Source organism: Harpia harpyja, chromosome 4, assembly GCF_026419915.1.
Source record: "Harpia harpyja isolate bHarHar1 chromosome 4, bHarHar1 primary haplotype, whole genome shotgun sequence".
Lineage (NCBI taxonomy): Eukaryota > Metazoa > Chordata > Aves > Accipitriformes > Accipitridae > Harpia > Harpia harpyja.
In genome coordinates, this window is record NC_068943.1 from 31313876 (window position 1) to 31336935 (window position 23060).

General features: G+C 46.3%; 1 protein-coding gene across 1 annotated transcript in view; it reads right to left on the minus strand.

Moving 5' to 3' along the window:
* Positions 1 to 204: 204 nt before the first annotated feature.
* Positions 205 to 23060, minus strand: part of SIAH3 (siah E3 ubiquitin protein ligase family member 3) — a 46854-nt gene continuing 23998 nt past the window's right edge. The window contains exon 2 of the mRNA XM_052786099.1: positions 205 to 1002. Coding sequence (XP_052642059.1) covers positions 409 to 1002 — 594 coding nt within the window. The 3' untranslated portion in view covers positions 205 to 408. The remainder of the gene's footprint in view (positions 1003 to 23060) is intronic.

A 23060-nucleotide genomic window follows, 5' to 3' on the forward strand; every position in this document is an offset into this window, starting at 1 on the left:
CCCTTAGTGGAATACTTTACCTTTTATCAGGCATGGGGCCGGGGGGGACCTCCTTAATACCAGGCAATTAGGCCGACAATGAAGAAAACACATTTGCATACCATGCTCAGACCGAAGGTTTCTATGAGTCACCCTGGGTGCACTTTCCAGGAGAAAGCGTTGTTTCCAGTGTTGCTGGAGGGCGACAATAAATTGATTAGCCTCTTTAAAATTTCTCATAAAATTGTATTAACAAAATGGTAAATACATTACACAGAGACCGTAACCACAGGATGTTTACATAATGCCCACTGTGGACGAGTACTAAATACCATAAAAGACCTGAGACCCCCCCGAAAAGTCCGCAAGTTCTGGCTCTCACAAGGCAGCTAGAGCACCATTGTTCCTCCTCCTCTTCCTCTTCCCCCTTCACATTTCAGCTTCAGCGTTGTGAACTTTGCTGGTGGTTATTGCAATTCCTATCGCTAGGCTTCCGTTGTCGGAAAAGAGTTGAGCCAGGGAAGTGTTCAGCACAAGGCAATCCCCATCCGAAATGACAGAGTCAACACACTCCAGTACCGACCTGGGGGTCGCCTCCCACTTAAGGCGCCTCTGGTTCCTGTTGAGCTCAAGCCGGTAGGTGAAGTTGTCGGCTTGGGTTGGCGTGCCGATCAGCATCATGGTGGCGAAGAACTGGGGGTGGCCTTCATACTTCTCCTGCTTCCTGAGGACCAGCAAAAACTGGTGGCCGAGGCAAGAATGCATGATGATCCAGTCCGTGGGTGCGGGCAGGTGCATGTCCGTGGCCAGGAAGACAATCTCTGCCCCCTGAAGGATGTTGATGCGGTGGGTCTGCCTCAGGTGGGACACCACCACCTCCAGGTGCCCTTCCCACGGGCAGGAGAAGAGCGGGCACGTGCAGGGAACCAGCTGGGGGTCATGCACCGCTTCGTGGTGATGGCAGGGAGGAAGGATGCCTTGCTCCGCAGACGTCTGTGCAGCTGCACAGCGGGTTGGTGCATACTGCAAGAAGAGAGAAATTACATGTGATAGCAGGTAGAGCAGGAACCGGTGCAGATATCCAAGCTGCAGACCCCGCAGACATCAGTCACCTAACACCCCACCTAAACCAGCACCAGTGGGAACACCAGGAACTCAGCACTCCGGAGATCAGGGGGCAATCCAGACCTGGATCTGCACAGCAAAAGGTGCTGGCAGTTGCCTTGTTCTCCAGGAGAAGAGAGAAATGGTTTGAGCCACAGTAAGTCACTTCAGATGAAAGTGATGTATGTGTTTAAAGAGTGATTTCATTAGTTCGGGGGGGGGGGGGAATCTGATTAAAAAGAAAAAAAAAGCCCAACAAAGCAAGGACAGCATGGGGCATTTTATATAGTTAAGGCTCTTGCAGCTCAGAACAAGGAAATGAAATATGTATGGCTTTATTATTCTTTAATGAAACACACTGGCAAATACAGGCATTTCTCCCGAAACAATATGCTTTATAACACCCATAATTTGTGAAATAAAAGTCAGTTTTTATTGTATACGATGCCTTCTTTTTTTTTTTTTTTGTCCATATATTTGTGCTTAATTGATGCGCTTACCTCCATACATCTTACATGGCTCTCAAAGGTGGATGGATGGCAAATTTAGGGCATTTTTTATACTAAAGTAAATTTGGATTAAGGTAGGGCAGCTAGCTAAAAAGGCAGCAGCTCTTGCAGAAGGATTCCATGTGAGAACTAGGAAGCAAACCACCCTGCCTCTGTCAAGCAGATGTTGCTGAAGAGAAATGAGTAAGTCTTGTTCGACCAAAAGTGTATCCACATGTAATGCTATTCAGGAAGAGTAATGGCTCTCCGCAATAACTCTGTGCGTAGACAAACCCTAAGGCACAGGGATGCTGGTCATGATTCATCCTACCCAATTTTAAACATTTACTTCAGCCACCTGAGATGGAAACCTGGTTACTTTGGACTGCCTCTGCAGTCCATAGAGGGAGGCAGCCCTTCCCAGCGGTGGGTTCAGATCTTAGCTGGAGTAATTCACCTCCTAAAGGTGGCACCAGCTGCCGCTGGAGTGACTAAGGCTGAGATCCAATCTGTCTCGTTGCACCTAAATTTTGGATGCTGAAACATAGAAGGACATTGTCTCTCTCTGAACTCCTTCAGAGATACTTACAAGGAATATAAGAATTAAGAGTACATACATATATACGTACATTTTGCTTTAACATAGGTTTTAGGAAGATTCATGTAGTTCCCTGAATATTGCCCCACATCTGCTCATTTTAACATATGTACCCCAAATTACAGGAACAACAGTATGGTTCTAACATCTAACAGTTGTTCTCCTCCATGCCACATCCAAGTCATAGTAGATTTGGGCTTTATTCAGCTATTTTTGAGCAGATATTTGTTTTAATCAGGGGCAAGCACAATCCTGTATAGCAGGTGCCAGATACGTTGCAAATGGTGCGTTGTCTCATCTCTCTATGGATACCGTGATGGCTTTCACTACAGCCTTGACGTGAGAGTAAGTATTCTTACTGTAAGCAGTTCTTCCCACCAGAACTTGCTCTTCTGCTTTCCAGGATGTTTTGGAAGGCAATCTCTTGGATCAACTGTCCTAACTCTTGGATGACCAGGGCTTCCTTGCCAGCCAGGATGACAAAGTCCTGGATCTCCATTCTCGTTTTGTCAGTAGGTGCCAGGGGATGTGATGGGCAGAGCAGGGTTGTGATTCCTGCTGCTGTGAAATTCACGGTTCTCCCCAAGGCACTGGGTGTCAAAGGGAGCTGTTTCTTCTTCCTCTGGCATTTGATATGAAGAATAATTGAGTATTTAAGCCCTATTATTGAACATTGCAGCTTTTTCTTTGGAGAATTATTACTTCGATAGTACTGTTCTACTTTTCCCTTCCTCATATTTTATTTGTTTTGCTGTATAAAATTCAAGAATATAAACTTTCCAAGAAGATAATGAATTGAGGACAGATAAATGACTATCATTGTCTCAGAAATAAAACAGGTCATTATAAACTAATCGAGGTTTGTGGCTTTAGCTGCCTGCTTATCGTGGTGGGATTACTGGTTCACACTAAATTCTACATTAATTTTTGCATCCCATTAGGATGAAAGTTATGGTTAATTTAAACTCTTTTTGGTGAAGGAGGCAACTGCAATGGCAGATCGTAAAAGCCTTTTAAAAAATCCCTGAAATGCTAATTGCCTCATAAAATGAATTCTAATCTCCCAATCTAATACAGTGGGTGTGAGCAATTACTTTCTCTCACCAAACTGTTAATGCAACATTAGTGATTATACTAATTAAAACTAATGAACTCATACTCACATGCTGATAAACCTCTCAACCACTTGACAAGTTCCAGCCTTCTATCAGTTTTATTTAACTCCTCTTTAGGAAGATGAATCTTAAATTAACCTCTTGAATAACATTCAAAGTTAGGTTTTGAAATGTGAAGCTTTATAGACTGTGTATAATTCCTCTCCAAAGATTACCAGAGTCAGAGAAACCATTTCCACTGAGGATGTAATTGAATTTAGAAATGCATTCTCCTAATTTGATAAGCATGGAGAGCAATGGTAACTCATCCATCTAAACTGTATCCAAGGTAAGAAAATAAAAATCTCTCCAAAAAATCACTGTATGACAAGCACGTTTCTATGGCTCAGGAACTGGAAAAATAAATTACAATGAGCAATTTATTCAATGTATCTTTCTTCTTTCCTTCATTTGTGATTTTTTTCTGTATGTGTGCAAATAATTGAGAATTCCCTTTCACATCTCACATTTTTTAGCCATTTCCATGAACCACTTCAGCAAAGGATTTTTGGTCTGACTTTGTTCAGTTCAGGTTTATTGATAATGCTGGAAATCCAGCACAAACCACAAGATATATTTTTATTCTCTGACTAGGTGAGAATCATCTTCAAAATCTGGTTTCTGAATTATTTAACATTCCTGTTTCTAAATTCTAAATTTTGTTATATTCTGAAACAAATGCTTTAAAATTCACTGTCTCTATGAAAAAAAGTCTCACAGAAAGCTAGTATTTTACTTTTACTTTTGAGGTATGAGTGGAACTATTGGGGTGCCTGTGCCCTTGTTGGTCTTCCATATGGCTGTGAATCCAACCTCTAAAACTGAAATGCAAAATAAGCACAAAATGGTCACCTTGAGTGCATTTAAATGCTTGAATAAATATTTATGAACATTTTTTCCATGCTTAATCTGCTCCAATATTTACTTTCCATCATTTATTGCCCGATTACCTAATAAAATTAGGTTCATTATATTGTTGTGTCAGTCCAGTATTATTCTCAATTATCTTTTAGCCTGTTGGCCAATTTCAGTCCAATTTAACTGTCTGATAGAAGTCTCAAAGGCTTTAATTTTCAACCGGTTTTGTGAGAAGAGGCAGCAGGGTAGAGAAATATGACCCTTTCACATCTCCAGGGAGGAACAGCTTGCCACGTGGGCAATATTACATTGTCAGGTAGGAGAGAACCTAAACAACAGCAGTTTGATCCCAAATGTATTATAGGCACCAGAGAACCCACATGAGACAGCGTCTTTATGAACAGGAGAAAAGGCTTCAGCCAGAGTGCTCCTCATTAGATGCGAAATAATCCCACCGCGAGACACCAAACGGCAGGAAACCAGGCTCTGCCGCTCACGGAAAAAATTCTTTTTAATGATGCAGGTTATTACAGTGTAATTCTTTTTAAGAACGAGTCATTTGGCAAAGAGCAATCTATAAACACAGGGTGCTTTTCTTATGGGGAAAAAAAAAGAGTTATGTTTGGACCTGGGACACAGGGCTTCTGGGTCCTGCCCCAGCCTTTCTACAGACTTTCTGCTAAAAATGCCACAGACCTCTCTAGGTGTGACTCATCTGTTCTAACTTTGATGTCTGAGGAGTAGGTGGCTAAGTCTGAAGAACATCAGCTCCTTTTACAGCCCATGCGGAGCCCCAGTGTGCAATTTACTTCATCCCAAGAGATGCTGAAGGAATATGCCCACCCCGGACACCGCTCTCTACACGCAGCCAGCACCAAACCCATCCTTGGGGCAGACCCGCAGAGGTTTTACTGGTTTCTAGGCAAGAAGGAGAAGGGAACCCCTACTTCAGTCTGGAGAGACTTGTACCACTATGGGCTTCTCCTGCTGCACTGGAGACAACACAGTCTGTGGAGAAAGAAATGGATGCCTGTTCACAAGAGGGTGCAAATCCATGGTTCCCTACCACCGTTACCCCTCCAGTCACAAGTGACCTGATAGAAAATCCAGGGGAAGGTCGAAGGGTAGATCCAAGGGGTAGAGATCTCCAAGAGGTAGAGAAGACACAAGCATATCTTTGAGTCTGCAGCTGCAAAACTGAGGCACCCACCCAGGAGAGAGGGCTTTGGTATTGCTCCTCATCTTCTGAGGGACCTTTTGTACTTTAACTAGCAAAGACTTCAGGTCAACGATGGTAAAAATAGTGCAAACAGAGGCAGAAACCCACACCGCAACCCTCCTGGCTGAGCTCTTGGCCCCGTGGGGTGCAGGCACCGGCTATACCACCATCCCTCAAGCCCTGCTTGTCTGCTGCACATTGGCACAGCTTCAAACGGGAGAGCAAAGGTGGTTGCTGCCCTGAGCAGCCAAACGCCTTGCAATTAAAGTCCCGACTTGCAAATGGGGAATTAGCTCGCTGCAAACCCCTCAGGTTGAGGGAGGATTGAGTCCAGTCCTCTCACCCCATGGGAGAGGACCCAGACCCTGATGATGTGGAGTAAAAGGAGGGCGAGTAGCACCACCGCATTGTAGAAGAATAAACGCTGCTTAGGTCTTCAGAGTGAAGGTTGAATGTCACCTTTTGGCACTTTCCAGTGTTCCCCAATTCTATACTGGGAGCCTGGATGCTTCATTCATGCTTTTACTTACAGTAATGCACGTAACGTGCAAAAAAAATCAGCCTTTTACATGCCTGTGAACAGTACCAGTGCGTGCCAAGAACATCACCAGGAGTGAGGACAAGGACTCGTTCGCTGCCCAGTCAATAAGGGTTTCTGACAGCAAAGCAGGTGCTGTGAATAATCATCCTTTTCCAGACACTTCACAGCTGTGCAACTGCATTTTATCCAGTGATGACACACAACTTTGCAGACACTCATTAATTCACCCATGGGCTGGGCTATTTGCGTGGGGAGGTCAATGGTGTAGTTTGAAGGCCATCACCGTGGGGCTTCTGAGCAGGGTCGCGCAGAAAACAGCAGCGATGAAAATAAAGCCGTTGGACATGCCAGCCAACACAAACCAGCAGACAGTGCTCCTTCTCGACCCAGGTCCAGCTTCAGCACACCCTGAGACATTGCAACCTAATCCTTCTCCTGAGAGGGAACCCCTATCTGCTCTTTCCGTGGATCCAAACTCTTTCCTCTTCAGCCACAGCTTTCTTGGTTGGATTACAGGAGACTTGGTAGCTGCCTCCTGCCACAGCCGACCCTACTCAGATCCAGTTTCTTATTGTGTACAACTTTGTAAAACTTAACGTTGTTTGGGATAAGACCCGATTCAGGCTGACTTTGAAATGTATTTTAAATTATATATACATTTATGTAAACACACATATTTACATGTAGACTCCTGACACTTACAGGTCTGTTTCAAATGTTTCTGAGAATAGCGCAGTGGGGAAAAACACAGTTTTGTCCAGGTTAAACCATTCTGGTACCTTTTTTATTTAAAAGATGGTGGGACCTGGGAGGATGGAAGCCTGTGCATTTTGATGATGAGCTTATTTTTGCTGTCCTTGTGAAAATAGTCCCAAATTTGAGACTGCATATTTTTTTTAAAACTGCCTCCGAGAAGAGTTCATTTTGTCATGTTCTTCTATGAGGCTCATTGCTGTGGCTGTGTCTGTGCGTCACAGGCATCTGTCAGCTGATACATATGATGTTGAGCTAAAGTACAACGGCGGTGTATTTCCCTGTTTAGGGTCAAGGAATTTAGGCACAGAGAGATTAAAATTCCAAGTGTATTGACCATATTTTGTTGCCCAGCTTATTTCACACAGCCCCTGATTTTTCATAGTAGAATTGTCTCCTAGACCACTTGATATTTTCAAAGTCCAGCCTCCCTTAACCTCAGATGCAGCTACAAGTGATTAAACTATCCACAAATCAGTTCTACAACTTGAGGTTGAGCAACTTGGGAGCAGAGATCTACTGACTAGAAGCCATCCACGAAGAGCTTGCTGTAAATGACTCTCCAGTATCATACGGGGCTTTCCAGCCAGAGGCATGAGTGGAGTCCAGTTCTCCAGGGCATCGTGGTCTTCCTCCCAGCTACAGGACCTCCTTGCTTATGTGCCATCACTTATCTCTTCCACCACCCTACCTGTGATAAGGGACAAGAGATGTGGTCACCCTGTAGGTAGGTGAGCAACCTGGAAACGTCCCATGAGAACTTGGTGGATTTTTGGCTTTGACCTAAATATTTCTGCAGAAGAGGAAGGACCCGGGCCTGCAGCTGTGGGATGCTTTGAGTGAGAGCTCCATGGCAACTTCCCGGGTTTCTGTTGAAACAAATCGACTTTTTCTTTGCCAGAGATATGTGCGATTTATTCAGGTTTTTTTAGTCTTCTTCCTCTTCCTTGGCTTCTCAGGGTCTGATTGCTTCTTCTCATCTGTATGGAAAATAATTTTCTAATTCTCAGCTTCTTTCTGCCTCATAAAAGCTTTGCCACCCACTAACATCCACCTCCACGTTACTTACACCCACCACACAGGGACAGATGCTCAAAAGAACTATAAAGGTGACATGAAGAAAGTAGTGAGTCTTTTAATCCTGTTCTTCATTTAATTTCTCTTCTGCTATTTTTCAGTATGCTAATGAGATTTTCTAAATCTCTCAGATGAAAGAAAAGAGAAGGAAAAAAAAAAAAAACCCAAACCCCTCAACCTATTTTGTCAAAAGCTATACTTCCATATCTGAAATTAAGAAGTCCAAGTCAGGGCTCATGTTGGGGATTTATTTAAAATTTTAATTATACAAAATCCCATTCATTATGAATGCATCAGTTGAATTTCTTAAGTACTGAATATTAGTTGCAGCTTTGGCAGTGGAAGGATTTGTTTTCCCTACTACCAAATGGCACCGAGAGTACAACTTCAAGCTCATTTTGCTAATCTCAGTTTGCAACATAATCAGGCGTGACTTGGTGACACAGCGCACAGGATGTGTTAATGGCTGTCCTCACGCTAATTACACACCTCTGAGTACGCAGAGAAAATGCTGCTTTAGTACATGTCCACACTGTAGCACCACACTTCTCTGTGTCAGAGGACCCTGAATTTTAGATGAGGCCACATATTTTTAGAGGTATTAAGGAAAAAAAGAAATTTGTTTTTGTGGTAGACGTAGCAAAAATATGTTACAGCATTTTAAATGTATCCCAGATGGAAAGAAAGACATTATTCTCAAATTAAAACCCCTTGCTTGCCTTTCAAAAATCAGTTTTTTCAGCATAAACTGTCATGCAAGCAAAAAAAACCAAGAAACTTGACATTCTTCAATATATTGAAAACAATGTAATTATAATGAAATATAAACAGGATCCATACCAAAGCATTTCAGTCTTGTAGATGCTTTCTGAGAGACACCCAAGGGTAGACACTGGCAGGGTGGAGGAAGGTCACGCTCTACAGTTCTCCTGCTTTAAAACCAAGTTTGATGGACCATTCCCAGCCCAGGTGGGAGGATATCGAAACATCCCGTGTTTCGGGCTGAAGGGAGTTGCACCACCTTACTGACCCTCAGCCAAAGCTGCAGATGGGTCATGGACACCCAGACAAATGATCCCGGTTTAGCTGCTGTGTTTGCTGGATCTTACCTGAAATCAGTTTCTGTGCATTCTTTGAGGAATAAAATACATTGAGTATATACAAGCAAAACCATGCATGTGGGCAAATCCTGTGGAGCATTTGGCACAGTTATTTGCTAGCAAAAATAAATGAAAAGCATGGAGACGAAATGGATGAAATGGAAGCATCTGGACCTGTGGAGGTCTGGCAGTTTGGCAAGTTGGCAATTACCTCTGGGGTAATTGCCCTGTGCCTGCTCCAAGGGCTTAAGCAAGGATGAATCTTAGATTTAAATCTGTAAGAACAGAAAAAAAGCACCCCGGCTTTGAGTGAACACGGTATGAGACCATGACTGTGGGAACAAATAGGACCAGACATGCTCCTAGTGCCCAGAGCATCCTTGCTCAGTGCAGGTTTATCCTGCACCCATGCTCACTACCCTCACCCACGTTGCCTTTCTGCTCTCTGTTACTTGGCTTTGGGACCCCCTGACAGAAACAGTGGCTTCCTGGAAATTTTGAAGGGCATTTAAAATGAAGGGGAACGATAGAAGAAGACAATAAACTCCTCCTGTTCCTCAGGGAGAAGCCCACGAGGGTGCTCTCGCCAGTACCATTTAAGCCCTTTGCAGAGGCACCCAAGAGAGGAGCTGAAGTGAGGCTGTTTTGGTGGAGTGGGAGCCAGTGTTCCCGCTGTGACTGTGGACAGACTCTGCCTCTGTCATGAGGAGCTTCCCTGAAGTGCAGACAGCTACTAGGGATGAATCCAGATCCTGGATCCTGAGCTACAGCTACTGTCAGCAACAGAAGTGGAAAGGGTGGATGGCTGCAGGTCAGAAACATGGTTTTCCTCCTCTGCTGGTAGTTTAGAAATAATCAGATAATTTCCCTCTCTGGTTTGGTTCTGGAAGACCCTGAACTTCCTCCTGGCAGAGTGCCCAGCCTCACAGAAGGGCTGGAGCCATTACGGATTCGGAAGAAGCCGGGCTGGAGGGTGGGACATGCCCTTGGGACCTGATTTGCAACTTGAATTCTCTTTGTTGTATTTTAGGACTGAGCACAACGCAGTGACAACAAACCGTAATGCAGAGTATTTAATGTTGCATTGCAACTGCCTATGCACTGGGGCATGGAATCATTTACCCTCTTCTCTTTGGACTAGAAGAAGGTTTTATACCTTGTTCTAAGCAAGGGCGATGCCTCTAAATGCCGCCCCCTTTGGCAAGTACCAGAAGCCAAGGCACAGGCTATCAGCTCTTGCTCCAGAAGGGCAGGGTGTAACCACTGTTTATCACCAGATCGCTCATAAGGCAATGTTGGTTGTGGCTCTGGGTGATGTAGTGAATGGCCTGAATATGTGAAAAGAGATAATCGAAATGTAGAATTATCTGAAGATTCACTTCATCCTTTATCCACTTTGTATTTTGGATAAAGCCTGTTAACAAAGTGCAAAACCATTATAGGCTTTAATTAAAAGCAAAGTGATAAAGTAGTTCCAAGCTGCATCTGCTCTGTCTGATAGGGGAGGCAGAGTTCACAAGAGCCCTATATCTGACCTGTTGATTTTGTGTCTTACATTCACAATGAAAAAGAAATTAATATGGAAAAGAATTTAAAAAAAAGAAAAGAAATGATTGCCTACTGTGCTCATAAACTTACCAGTTCAGACTGGCTCTAATAACTCATCATCCAATATTCATTTACAAGTTACTACAGTAACAGCGTGTCTCCAAGAGGAGCAGATTTGCTGGTGTTAGCTGAGATAATTAGACCAAATCCACCCTGAGACAATCGAAATGCTTCCCTTCCATCAGGCAACCTCCAGCTATCACAACTATATGACATTTAAATCCACTAACTGCTCTTTCAGAAACACACCCCGGGAGTGCCAAAGGACGGCACAAACATTACCCGTCTGTTGGAAGGAGAGAAGGGATGAAGTCGTGGTTGTTGAGCAAGCCCTCGTCCTCTCTTGATGGGACCGATGTCTCCAATCCCATCCGCGCACACCGCCTGGCTGAGGATTTGCTCTGTGGTCTGTGTCACATTGCTCTTGCGATTGCCACAGGGTAATGTACAATTAAGCCTACACCAGGCAGATCACAGCCGAGGTCAGACCTGGAGCTGGGGCCATGTAGGTGGAGCAGGGAGGGAGCAGAGGGCATGCAGTGCTGCCGACGCTGGTTCCCTGTCCTGTCTCACAGGCTGTGCCTGTGGCTACATCTCTGTAGCAGTCACTGAGCAATGTACGAGCCATAAGACATTCCTCATTATCGGTTAAGACCTTCTCCTGAGAGCCGTGTCTGGGGAAATGCAAGAGTGGCTTAAAATCACGCCTGTCTCCCTCCTGCTGAGGCACCGCTGGTACCGGTGGGCGACGGGCATCTCAAACCCATCCACAATAGCTTGATGGGGCAGAGGTCGTGCTCAGGTTTCAGGAGCATTTGTTAGAGAAGAGGGGAAAATATATTGTGCCGGGCTCAGAAAAACTCTCCTTTCCCCTGCACATCCCTACCACCTCTCCACTAGTGACCTAGCCCTGAGCTTTCAGCTTGCCCTTGCTCTGGGTGCCTGCAACGTGAGTGCGGCATTGAAGGAAAAAGTCTCCCTGGTACAAGACAACTCAAAATTCATCATTATTGCACTGTCAGCTGAAAGTGTGTCTTGAGTTTGTGCAGTCAGTCTTAAGAAAGGGGAAAAAACGCAAAATAATCTAGATAAACCAATGCGAGCTGTTAGCTTTGGGCATGAAACACAAAACTGCAAGTCTGGGGAAATTCTTTTAGTTTGTGTAATGCATGCTGATGCTTCATTGATATATTCTTTGCAGTAAGGAAAGGGACATTTCTGTGGAAACATCTGGCTTGTGTCACAAATACTTCTTTTAATTTTGTGCAAATCATAACCTGCTCCTTCTTCTTCCTCCCCCTCAAATTCTCAAAGAATAGTTCTTCTACAAGTTTTCTTCATGTGGGGAGGATGCAGGTGGAAAGAAAGAACAGAAAGGGAGGCTCAGCTTAGCCAGAGAAGACAACGTTCCACCTAGAGCTAGAAAATTATCTCTATTAATAGACTGAAATTAAAGTGTTTTGTTGAAGGAAAAAAAAAAACCACCAACATCCCGCTAAGTTAACATTCATGCTACTGAAAGGTAATGTATTGACAGCCTCCGAGTTTGCAGTGCTCTGCCTCCAGAAGGAGCAGAGCACAGAGAACAACGGCATTCTTTTTTTTTCCAACTTGTCCTGTCAAAATGCCTCAGATCTGAGACAAAACGGTCTTCCCTAGCCAGGAGAGGTTGAGTCAATCTCCACGCTGTGCTTCCCGCAGCACTGCCCTTTTGGGGACGGAATCCCCTGGCCTCCCCTGGCCTGCTGGCACCTCCACTCTGACCTCGTGTGCCAGCAGCAAGAGGGAGCATAGAATCACAGAATGGTTGGAGTTGGAAAGGACCTTAAAGGTCATCTAGTTCCAACCCCCCTGCCACGGGCAGGGACACCTTCCACTAGACCAGGTTGCTCAAAGCCCCATCCGACCTGGCCTTGAACACTGCCAGGGATGGGGCAGCCACAGCCTCTCTGGGCAACCTGTGCCAGTGCTTTACTACCCTCATCGTAAAAAAATTCTTCCTTATGTCCAATCTAAACCTGCCCTCTTCCAGTTTAAAACCATTGCCCCTTGTCCTGTCACTACAGGTCCTGGTAAGAAGTCTGTCCCCATCCTTCTTATAAGCCCCCTTTATATATTTAAAGACTGCAATAAGGTCTCCCCGGAGCCTTCTCTTCTCCAGGCTGGACAACCCCAACTCTCTCAGCCTTTCCTCACAGCAGAGGTGCTCCAGCCCTCTGATGGTTTTTGTGTCCCCCCTCTTGACCCGCTCCAACAGGTCCATGTCTGTCCCGTGCTGAGGACCCCAGAGCTGGACGCAGGACTGCAGGTGGGCTCTCCCCCGATGGGAGCAGAGGGGCAGAATCCCCTCCCTCGACCTGCTGCCCACACTGCTTGGGATGCAGCCCAGGACACGGTCGGCTTTCTGGGCTGCGAGCGCACGTTGCCGGCTCGCGCCCAGCTTTTCATCCCCTGGTGCCCCCAAGTCCTTCTCGGCAGGGCTGCTCTCAATCCCTTCATCCCCCAGCCTGTGTTGATACCGGGGGCTGCCCCGACCCAGGGGCAGGACCCTGCACTTGGCCTTGATGAACCTCATGAGGTTCACATGGGCCCGTGTCTTGAGACTGCCAAGGTCACTTTGTCTTCCATCCCTTCCCTCAAGTGAATCAACTACACTGCTCAGCTTGGTCTCATCTGCAAACTTGTTGAGGCTGCACTCAATACCACTATCTATGTCATTGACGAAGATATTAAATGGCATTGGTCCCAGTATGGGCCCTTGTGGGACACCAGTCATTACTGGTTTCCACTTAGATATTGAGCCATTGACTGTAACTCTTTGGACGCTGCCATCCAGTCAATTCCTTATCCATCTAACAGTCCACCCATCAAACGCATCTCTCTCCAACTTAGACATAAGAATGTTGTGGGGGACCGTATCAAAGGCCTTACAGAAGTCCAGGTAGATGACATCTGTAGCTCTTCCCTTGTCCACTGGTGCAGTCACTCCATTGTAGAAGGCCACTAGATTAGTCAGGCATGATTTGCCCTTGGCGAAGCCGTGTTGGCTGTCTCTAATCACATCGCTGTCTTCCATATGTTTTGACATCTTCCAGGAGGATCTGCTCCATGATCTTACCAGGCACTGAGGTGAGGCTGACTAGTTGGATGTCACCAGGGGATGACAATGTTGTTCATGGGGAAACCATGAACAATCCAGAGGTGAGAGACCCATCACCCAGCAGAGCCACAGCTCCTGGAGTCTAGTTATTTTTAAAGTCAGGGAGGCTTTTGCTGGAAATCCATTGGCATAGGGTGTGCAGCTCTGGCTGAAGCACCACAAGCTCTTTCTATTGGCTCTGGTCTCTCTGGCTCTCCATCCTAAAATTTCCTGTTTCATTGCAAGTATAGCATTGGAGAAAGGGGGCAGAGGGGCCACATTTCTTGTTCAAAGCCATTCTTGCACCTTAATGTCCCCTCTCACACCCTCACTTGTCTTGTGGGAAGGTTTTATGTTTTAACTTCAGCTGGGTCCTGCCCATGCAGGCAGCTTAACAGATGTTCTTATAAACTTGTCTGGCTGTACAATACTCTATACCTTGCGCATCATAAAAGTGAATAATTGTACAACTATTCTGATACACTTATGGGTTTTGAGGATTTGAGAACGGGCTGGATTTTTTTTTTTTTTTTTTGTATTTTCAGCTTTCTATAGAGACCTTTTTACAGAGCTTTCTGTGTGACGTTGTTGAACAAGACGATGGACCACTCATTTCATCGTGTCAAAGGCGTTTTGGCCTTTCTTTCCCAGGACAAACCTCTCTCCTCCTTCCCGAAGGGCTGCCGGGGCTGAAGGGCAGAAGCGTGGCAGCTCAGGGATGGGACACCAAGAGAAGATCTGCTCCCTGTCGCTCATGCTGCAGCAATGCCTACCTGCTCCCTGGGCCAGGGTGCAGGCGTGCAAGGGAGGGCACGGCTCCACCACCCATCGCCTGTCAGGATGTGACCCTGGGGTGAAGAGCACGGCTTTGCTGCAAGGAACTGCACACCCCCCCTCTGACAACCTGAGTCAGTCAGGGTGGGTATTACATCTCCTGCTGGGTTCTTACCAGCCTAGGAGAGCTCAGGGCAGACCTCTGGGACCAGGCTTAATGAGGGAGAATGGCCGGGTGGTGTTTTGTGCAGCCTGGCAGGCCAAAGGCATGAATCGGGCATGTAGTTACTGCAAAAGGGACACCCAGACTCCCAGGAGGAGACCTCGAGTGTTCCTGAGACTTCACCAGCAGCTACTTGCTCAGTGAAGGCTGTTAGGCACCTCCATGTCCCTGTCAACATAGCTTCCATCTGTCTTTAAAACCCTTCATTTCCCTCCTTTCCACCCTATGAGCATGCAGTGATGGCTTACCCTGCAATTTCCAAATCCGCAGCGAGTCCATGCTAACTCAGAATAACGTCTTTTAGATCCTCGGGGCTTGCAAAGACTTCAGGGGGAAGGATAGCTTTACTTAGCAGAAGAAACACCTGTGATAAACAACTGGATAAATTTTGGGTGTGATTTGTCTCATCTAAATGTATATTTCTAAAAGATAGTCATGTTCAAATCTAAGCTACTTCCCTGAAGCTCCCTTAATAATGGAGATAAGAAGTACCTCCACAGAGCAATTCATCACCCCTATTTTGAACCTGCCCATCTTCAGGGAAAGATGAAATTACCGTGCAGCACCTGCAGGAGATGTTCACTTCTCTTCCTTGGCTAGAAGCGGAGCTGGGGTCACTGGCCCAGAATTGGACATCGGACTTGAAAAGTTTCACCACATTCAATGCAGCAGGGAAGTCACGACTCGGAGTAGCAAAGGGTGTCGGGAGACAGCGGCTGTGACTGTTTAATGGGTGATTATGATCTGCCTATTTGCCTAATGCAGAAAATCCCTTGAGCTGACACATTTTCTTCCCAGCTAAGGGCTGGTCATCCTAATTTTCAGGCCTCTAGATTTAACAGTGAAATAAAACTAATTTACAGCCCTTGCCATTAGAAGGACAAATTTTCATCTCCATCCTTCGGGTAAGAGGCACTATAACAAATGAATGATTACTGACCCATGATACCTATTAGAGATTGCAGTTGGGTCATCTCATTTGTTGTTTTAACACAAGAAATTAAGAGCCCTAGCAGGGCTGTCACAAAAATTGAATTGATAATGAGACGAACGCTGCCTTTACCAGAGGCTTTTTCTAGAATTACATGCAGTAAAAGCTCAGCAACGACAGGACCTTGAGCCGTGGGCCCAAATCGTGGAGCCCAGCAGGACTTTCCACTTGCACTGGTTTCCTCCCATTACTACCTGGAAGTGCAATCCAGCTCCCACATGTTGGACTTCATACAAAGGAGCAGTTAGGCATGGACGTGCTTGGCCCTTTCTCCTCCATCGCTGCCCGCAGCTAAATTGCCCACCAAAGAGGTTTTGAATCAAAAGTGGGTAAATGAATAGGACAGTTTGCTCCCAATAGCAGCCCCCGTGGCAGATTCCTGTGTGCTTAGCCTGATGCTGATTGCAGACTGGTCCCCGCCGCCAGGGGACAAAGCTGGTCTCCTTCAAAAGCATCCTCAGTGATGGGAAACAAATAGCTTTCAAGTTTTAGGTGAAATACTGAAGAATGTCTTGGATAACCCAACTCTGAGCTGTGTGAAGGCAAAATTAGACCCTAGCAGTCCTGCAGAGTCTTAAGCTCAAGACATACCTACTTGGCTTCTGCTCAGACCCTCCTGCCCCTAGACGGGGGGGGCTGTACGTCATGCACATGTAGCTCAGCACCACAGCACCGATCCTGCTCCGAGCCTGCGCTCCAGCTGCACCCTGGACCCTCGAATCTGCTGACCATCTCTGATTTAGCAGCATTGCTCCTCCCTGCAACCTACCCTGACTCACCAGGCTTTTCCCATCGTGCAACACGGTGCCCTGACGTTGTCTCATGTATTGAAGGGAAGAAAATTGTAAGAATTGACTGCCACTTAATCAACCACTAGCTCATCATTAATTGACTAGTAGTTCCTCTTTCTGATCTAACACAAGATGGAAAACTGTCCCATTGCCCTTAGTTCATAGAGGCCTGTTTAGTGCATCCACAGGCAGAGAAAGTACTCAGAGCAGTATCCTAACCTTACTTTGTGGAGTCGGATTCTATCTTTCTTCTCCACATCAGGGTTTCATCTTAGCACTGAATGGAAGGAAATCAGAGCTGTAACTCTTTCTTCTACAGCAGAGCAGCAGAGCTGACTGCCCTGCCCTGTTTTCATGGGCTTGGAAGCACAAACAGGAGACTGTGCAAGGTTGTGGCACGAAGCTATATGGCAAGACCCTCTTCAGATTTAGACCATAGCCCAGAAGTTAAATGATCAATGAAGGACTTAGTATCTTCACTGCTTTCTTCCATCCACAGCCACTTAGGCGAGGGCGGTCCAGCACAGAACAGGGCTGTATGAACACAGCTCCTCCACCACTGCAAACCAGAGCAGACCCAGTACTCACCACCTTAGGATGCAGATCATTAACCTCATCCCTGCTTAGGGTCTTGTCGACACTGGTGAGAGCAGCTACCTTCAGGGCAGGCAGTGGGAGAACCTGCTTCCACCGAAGCGCCGATGCGGTTACAGTGAGAAACATCCCACTCCCTTTCTATTGCTGCAGTCCCAACTCGTGCATCGCAAATGGTCTTTCCCCAGAGCTGCTTTGTCTTTCTGGTGGTCCTGAGGTTGCGAGGGCAGCATTGCAAAGTCGGACCTGCAAGTCACACCTCCATCTCGCTTCCCACGTGAGCTTTGTCCTCATTTATTCCTGCTGCCTGTTTTATATGAAGATCTGCTTTAACTTTTGGGCTTGCTCCAGTACCATTCGCTAAAATTATATCAAGTATTGATTGGTAATAGATATTTTACAGGGCAATGCTATTGAGGATACATTAAGCAAATGGAGGAGCAGGCCCATGCTGCTTTCTTCCTTTCACTCTCTTGCTGTTTCTCAGAATGGCAATCAGCAGCAGCAGAGATGTACAGGACCTGAATCAGCCGCAGCTTAAACCTGCCAGAGATCATCCAAATTAATAAGTTATGGAGAAGATTCAGTGTTGTGTTAAATAGCGGTGGGCCTGGTACTGCCCTTGGTTACAGAGAGTTACATAGGTGATCTTGTAAAATGAGAAGGGTTCAAGGAAAAAAAACCTTGCGATTCAAGAACCTCAGCATTGTGGTGATCTGCCATACCGCTCCGTGTTTCATTTTCACTTATTATCGCTCAATATTTTATTTCCTTCTGTACTTAGAAATGTGCCAAGCCCTGGTGACAGTGATGGCTGGCTACTATTTTTCAAGCCATGTAACTTGGGCCATGAAGTAGAAGGGACAGTAAAAGAACAGGAAAGGGGAGACACAGTCACATCTCTCAGTGATGGACATTAAGGTGACACTGGCAGAAGAAGAGAGGAAAGTGAATGTTTCAGGATGAGAAATTGAGGTAAAAAAGAGGTTTAAGCAGCAAATTTTCACTAAGATATGGAGCAAGGTAAACTACAACTCTTAAGAGGCAGATGTGAAAATGAGCACCAGTGACAGCAGTATCAACCTAAACTGACTTGCAAATGCCCTTTTGCTGGAGTTCCTTGCTACTGGCCTTACACAGGTGACTGCAGTTAAAGGCTGAAAAATTAGAAAAGACTGTGTATGAAATCACATCAGGATTAAGCTAAACCATCTGAAGCTGCAGAGCAGCAGAGTTATAGCTAAACTTCCTTCCCAGTTTGGTATGGCATTGTCCTGATTGTGGCATCACTTGGCTATTTCTCTCTGCTGCCTCTAAGGGGAGCTGAGGGCATCTAAGCTGAGCTCAGATGCAGACACCTGGTTTTCAGCTCCTACGCTCAGGTGAGATGAATCCCACCCTGCTCCTGCCTTGGCTCCTGAGCTTCCTGGCCACCTTCCAGCCCTTTGATTCCGTCTCTTCCTCATCCATCTGCCTGGCCCTGCACTGGCTTGTGCCCATGTTGCCTCAAACATGGTCCCCTTGTTGTCTCCGTGTTCTTCTTCAGATTAGTGCTTTTATGAATTTAGGCTTTCCTAACAACATCTCCGCTCTTCCCTGAACTCCACCCTAACCGAGGCAAGAGACAGGACCATCAACATCCCGTTCTAAACTTAGACTGCTTTCAGGATCTCCGCTAGCCAGCTAAAGTACCTCTGCGCCCTCTCTTTGCCATATGAAGATGTGCCTTGACATTGACCATCTAGCTGTTAAACCCTATACCACCCGGTCCCTCGTGTGAAAGACTCCACATGACAAAGCAAGCATCCCTGGTTTCACCATGGCTTGCAGCCTTTAAAGGACAGTGATATGCCAGTCTTATGTGCAAGGTCTAAACTGCCAAATAAAGGAGGTCTAGGGGCAGATCTTTGGTCCCAAGCTCAGGTGACACAACCTGGCTTACAGACATACCTTCGCTGAAGGGAGACAGGGCAGTCTGAACCTGTGCCAAGGAAAAAGTGGTGCAAGCGATCAAGGTCCAGACCTCAAACCCAGACTTCGTCCCTAATTTATCAGCTTAGGCTACCTTTATACAGGTCAAGAAAACACGCCAGGAGACGTTCCCCGGCCCTGAGGACACGTGGCACGTCTTGCGTCCATGCGGTTCAACTCGCCTCCCACACGGTGTGACTTCTGCGTTGTGCCTGGTGGGAACAGCCCCTGGTCTCTCCCGGCTCATCAAGGAGAGCACTCGTTGGCACGGGGCAAATCCGTGCCCCCAACAGTGGGAACCAAATTCCCACACCCAGACGTGGCTCAGCTTGTGCAGGTGAGAGGCAGAAATTCACAGCAGGGATGTTCATGTGCTGCTTCCCAGGCCCTTGAAGGTTAATGGTTGCACAGAGACTGTCAGCCTTCAGGGACATCTTTTGGCATCTTTCCTAAGCACTCGGTCATTTGGAAGGGAAAATAATAATAAGCGCTTTCCCGTGGAAGGCTTTTTCTTTTGGCATCTTACGTCAAGATGCAGTTACCTGTCGGGTACATGTTTGTTATCGTAAGGCACTATGTAAAAGATGTCTCTTCCTTCAAGCGTACTTTGTGTCAGCAGCTCTTTTGGACCAATTTCAACTCCTCAGCCGTACCGCAGCTCTTCTATGGCTAGAAGAGGGCATTCAGGCTTTACCTTCCCTGTCAGCTGAAGAGTCACAGCGCCCTGCAAACTGCCCTTGAAATCAATGTGGTTGCTGTATTAGAAATACTTAGCACATAAATTGTAGGACATGGAGGCAGTGCTTGTTACAAGGCATGATAAGCGTGCAGTGAACCTCCTGTACAAGCTCATTTCAAGATCTAGCACAGACTCCTCGCTCTCCCGCCTGCTTGGTTCAGAGCTTTAAGGGAGGGTGTGCTTGTGAAGGTACGCGGCTAACCCCATGCAAACTCCAGTCGGCCAGAAATGGGGCTGAGCTTTCTCACACTTTTTTTTTTTTTTTTTTATGCTGATATGCCCACACTGCAGGTTTGGTAGTAAAATGAGCTTTCCCACCTAGTTTGTGCACTTTCACCTGACGCTGAGGATGTTATTGGGTGGGCGGTGTTAAAGAACAATAAAACAGGAATGGAAGTGGCATACCCACATTTCAGCAGATGCCTCCACAGGGCTTGATAGTGTACACACTGATAAATAATTATAAATGGGCACCTTACCCTGGAATAGAGAGACAGCGAGGGAAAGAATGGGAACTATCTGCGCAAGTTTTACATGTGCCCCAGCATTTGAAAGCTGGGGAGACCATGGTAAGGATGCATCCAGAAGGTTTTTTTGGTTCCAATCCCACCAAGGAGAGCTATGTACATATGTGTAACTATTAAAGGCATATCTTCCGTGTTCACAAACCCAAGCCTATAAAAAGACAAGCTTGTTTACCAGGGAAAGTCTTTCTCTGTGAAAAACCTAAAAGCTCTTTAGACGTGCCAAATTGATTTCTTTGTCTTCAAGCACGAATATCAATTAAGCTGAGGTTATGTCCTAGCTTAAAAGCAGGGTAAGATTTATGTGAACAATCAGTTTCAGTTACAGGGAATTAATTTTAAGTGTATAGTACGGGCATAGGAGTGCGTTACTTTCCTTTTATGTCATTTGTTCCCTGATACTGGCACTCTGGAGCAAGGGTATCTCAAGTAAATTTGGCTTCTCATTATACATCCAAAACCCATTAGCACAACTACAGACACCTGGTGAAGGGTCACATTCAGTTGAACACGCTCAGCTGTGTGCAGGTGACATCATGTTTCAGTGGAGGCACCTCAAGGTTTCCTAGACGTGGCTGGTAGAGGAGCTGTGGCTCCAGGGAGAAGAGCAGATGCTGAGTGGCCAGAACGGGTCTCATTTGCGCTGGAGTGGTGGATTTCTCACTTCGCTGCTTTACCATTGTGCCACCCTCATTTTTTCTGCTGTTGTGATTTCTCCAGCACTGAGCATAACAGGTACCTTGAAAAAGGACCGTACAGAAAGGGTGAACTGCTATAAACCCCAATTCTTAGCTGAACAAAGCCAGCATAGCTCCACTACAGCCACTGCAACCTCTGCTACAGAGCTGCGCTGCTAGGAGCAGGGAGACACAGGGACAGCAGAGGCTGTCACAGTTTGTGTGCGTACGTGAGGGAAGATAAATTTAGGATCCAGTCCTAGTTTCTGTGGATTGTGTTTTATAGGAGAAAGTAGCTAAAAAACCAGGCTGCAGTTTACTGCTTCCAGAAGAGACGTAGGTATGGAGTCATGTTTCTTCTAGCCCAAGATGCTTGTGGTTTTGACTGCGTGATGACCTTGCTTCAACAGAAAGAATGGAGGGTGATCCCTGCCCTGATCCCTTCCACCATTGGGGCATTCCTGTGGGAAGTAGGAGATGCTGCTCCCCTGCTATGGGAGAGACTTTTCGCTTCTAGGTTGCTCTGCAAGCAGTGGATGAAACGTAGACTGAAAGCTGCTGCCAGGGAGTTGTGTCTTCTCTTGCCCTCCGTGCAGTCATTCTGTGTTGGGTACACTCACAAATTAAATACAGGATCTAGTCCCGTGGGGAGCATGGGACTGCCTGATTTTGCACCCAGAGAGGTACAAGTGGGAGACGCTGAGCTGAGCAAGATGGTGTTCTAAGATGTCAGCCCTTTGGGGGCAAGGAGGCACAATAGGCACATTAGCACATTTTCAGAACCAGCTTTGGTGTACAGGGGCTCTTACAGTGTCTAAGTGATCAGGGGAGTCTTTTGGAGTTAGAGACCAAAGAGCGTCTAATTGTATTTTAGGAGCTGGATCTTGCCCTGAGTCCCCACCGGGTCATGCTCATGGACAGGTAAAAGAAATATCATGATTTGCTCCTACACTGGCTAAGGCACCATCCATCATGGGAACTTAACCATCCCCTATATACTGGGGGACCACTGACAAGCTTGGGCATCTCAGTCTATTGACTGCAGAAGAGTTACTTTGCTCTGTGACACCACACTTGAGCTTGCACCAAATGGGTCTCATACAGCTAGCTGACAAAAAGGGGACACCTTGAATGAAGATATTGGGAAAATGCATTCAAAAGGAAGGGCCAGGTACTGGAGGTCTCTGCTCTGCCAATGGGACCTGAGCCTGATGGTGGCTGTGGCTGCAGAAGAGGGTGGGAAGAATGAAACTAGGCTCAGCCAGATTGGGGATTCAGTCTGAAATGCTTGCACGGGGGTTCCCTAGGTGCGGAGCACACGATATCGGTGGCATGCAAGCCTGGCATGGTGCCGGGATCTATCAGTCAGAATATGCATCCTCACCAGCGCTGCTGATCTTGGTGCCCGGCAAAAACTTGCTTGCGGATCTGTGCATGCATAAATCACTTATGCCCTGACACATTTGCAACCTCCTCTCTTCCTAGAAATGCAGTTCTCTGATCCAGGAATCCTGCGCCTGGCTCTGGTTCAGCCCAGCTATATAGCCTTGGCTCAGATGGATGAGGAAGAGCTGGGAGAAAGTCTGGGGACCAGTGACTCACGAGATAAGAAAGGTGAAAAGGCAAACAGAGGTAGGATTGCTGAGATGGGGATCGGGAACAACTCAAGAATTCAAGAAGAAAAACACCAGCATGGGAAGGTATAAAATCCTAGATGGCAACACAGAGAGTCGGAAACTGGAAACTCAGCAGCACTGAGGACCTGTCACAAATGCAGTAGAAACCAACCCTTCCCCACCTGATGCCTGACTTCCCGGCCTGCAAGGACTCTTCAGGGGTCTTATCGGGGACACCGAGCATACTAATGCTTAGCCTGGTAGTTAAATCCCAGCTATCTCTTGTCTGTGTCAACCAATAAATAACTGTGTTATACTTCAAAGGTGTGTATATTCTGCTTGCAGAATCTCTTTGTGCATAGCAGAGGGTGCCTGAACAAAGTGACCTAGAAAAGGAGGGTTACAGTTTCCTCTCTCCAGCATAGAAAGCCAGCATGACCAATAGAAGAAAACCCGGTTTCTTTGTTCTTGTTCCCCCTTTTAATCTTCATCATCCCTCCAGCTAATGAAAAAGAAATACTTTCATTGTGATTTGTTGGTGT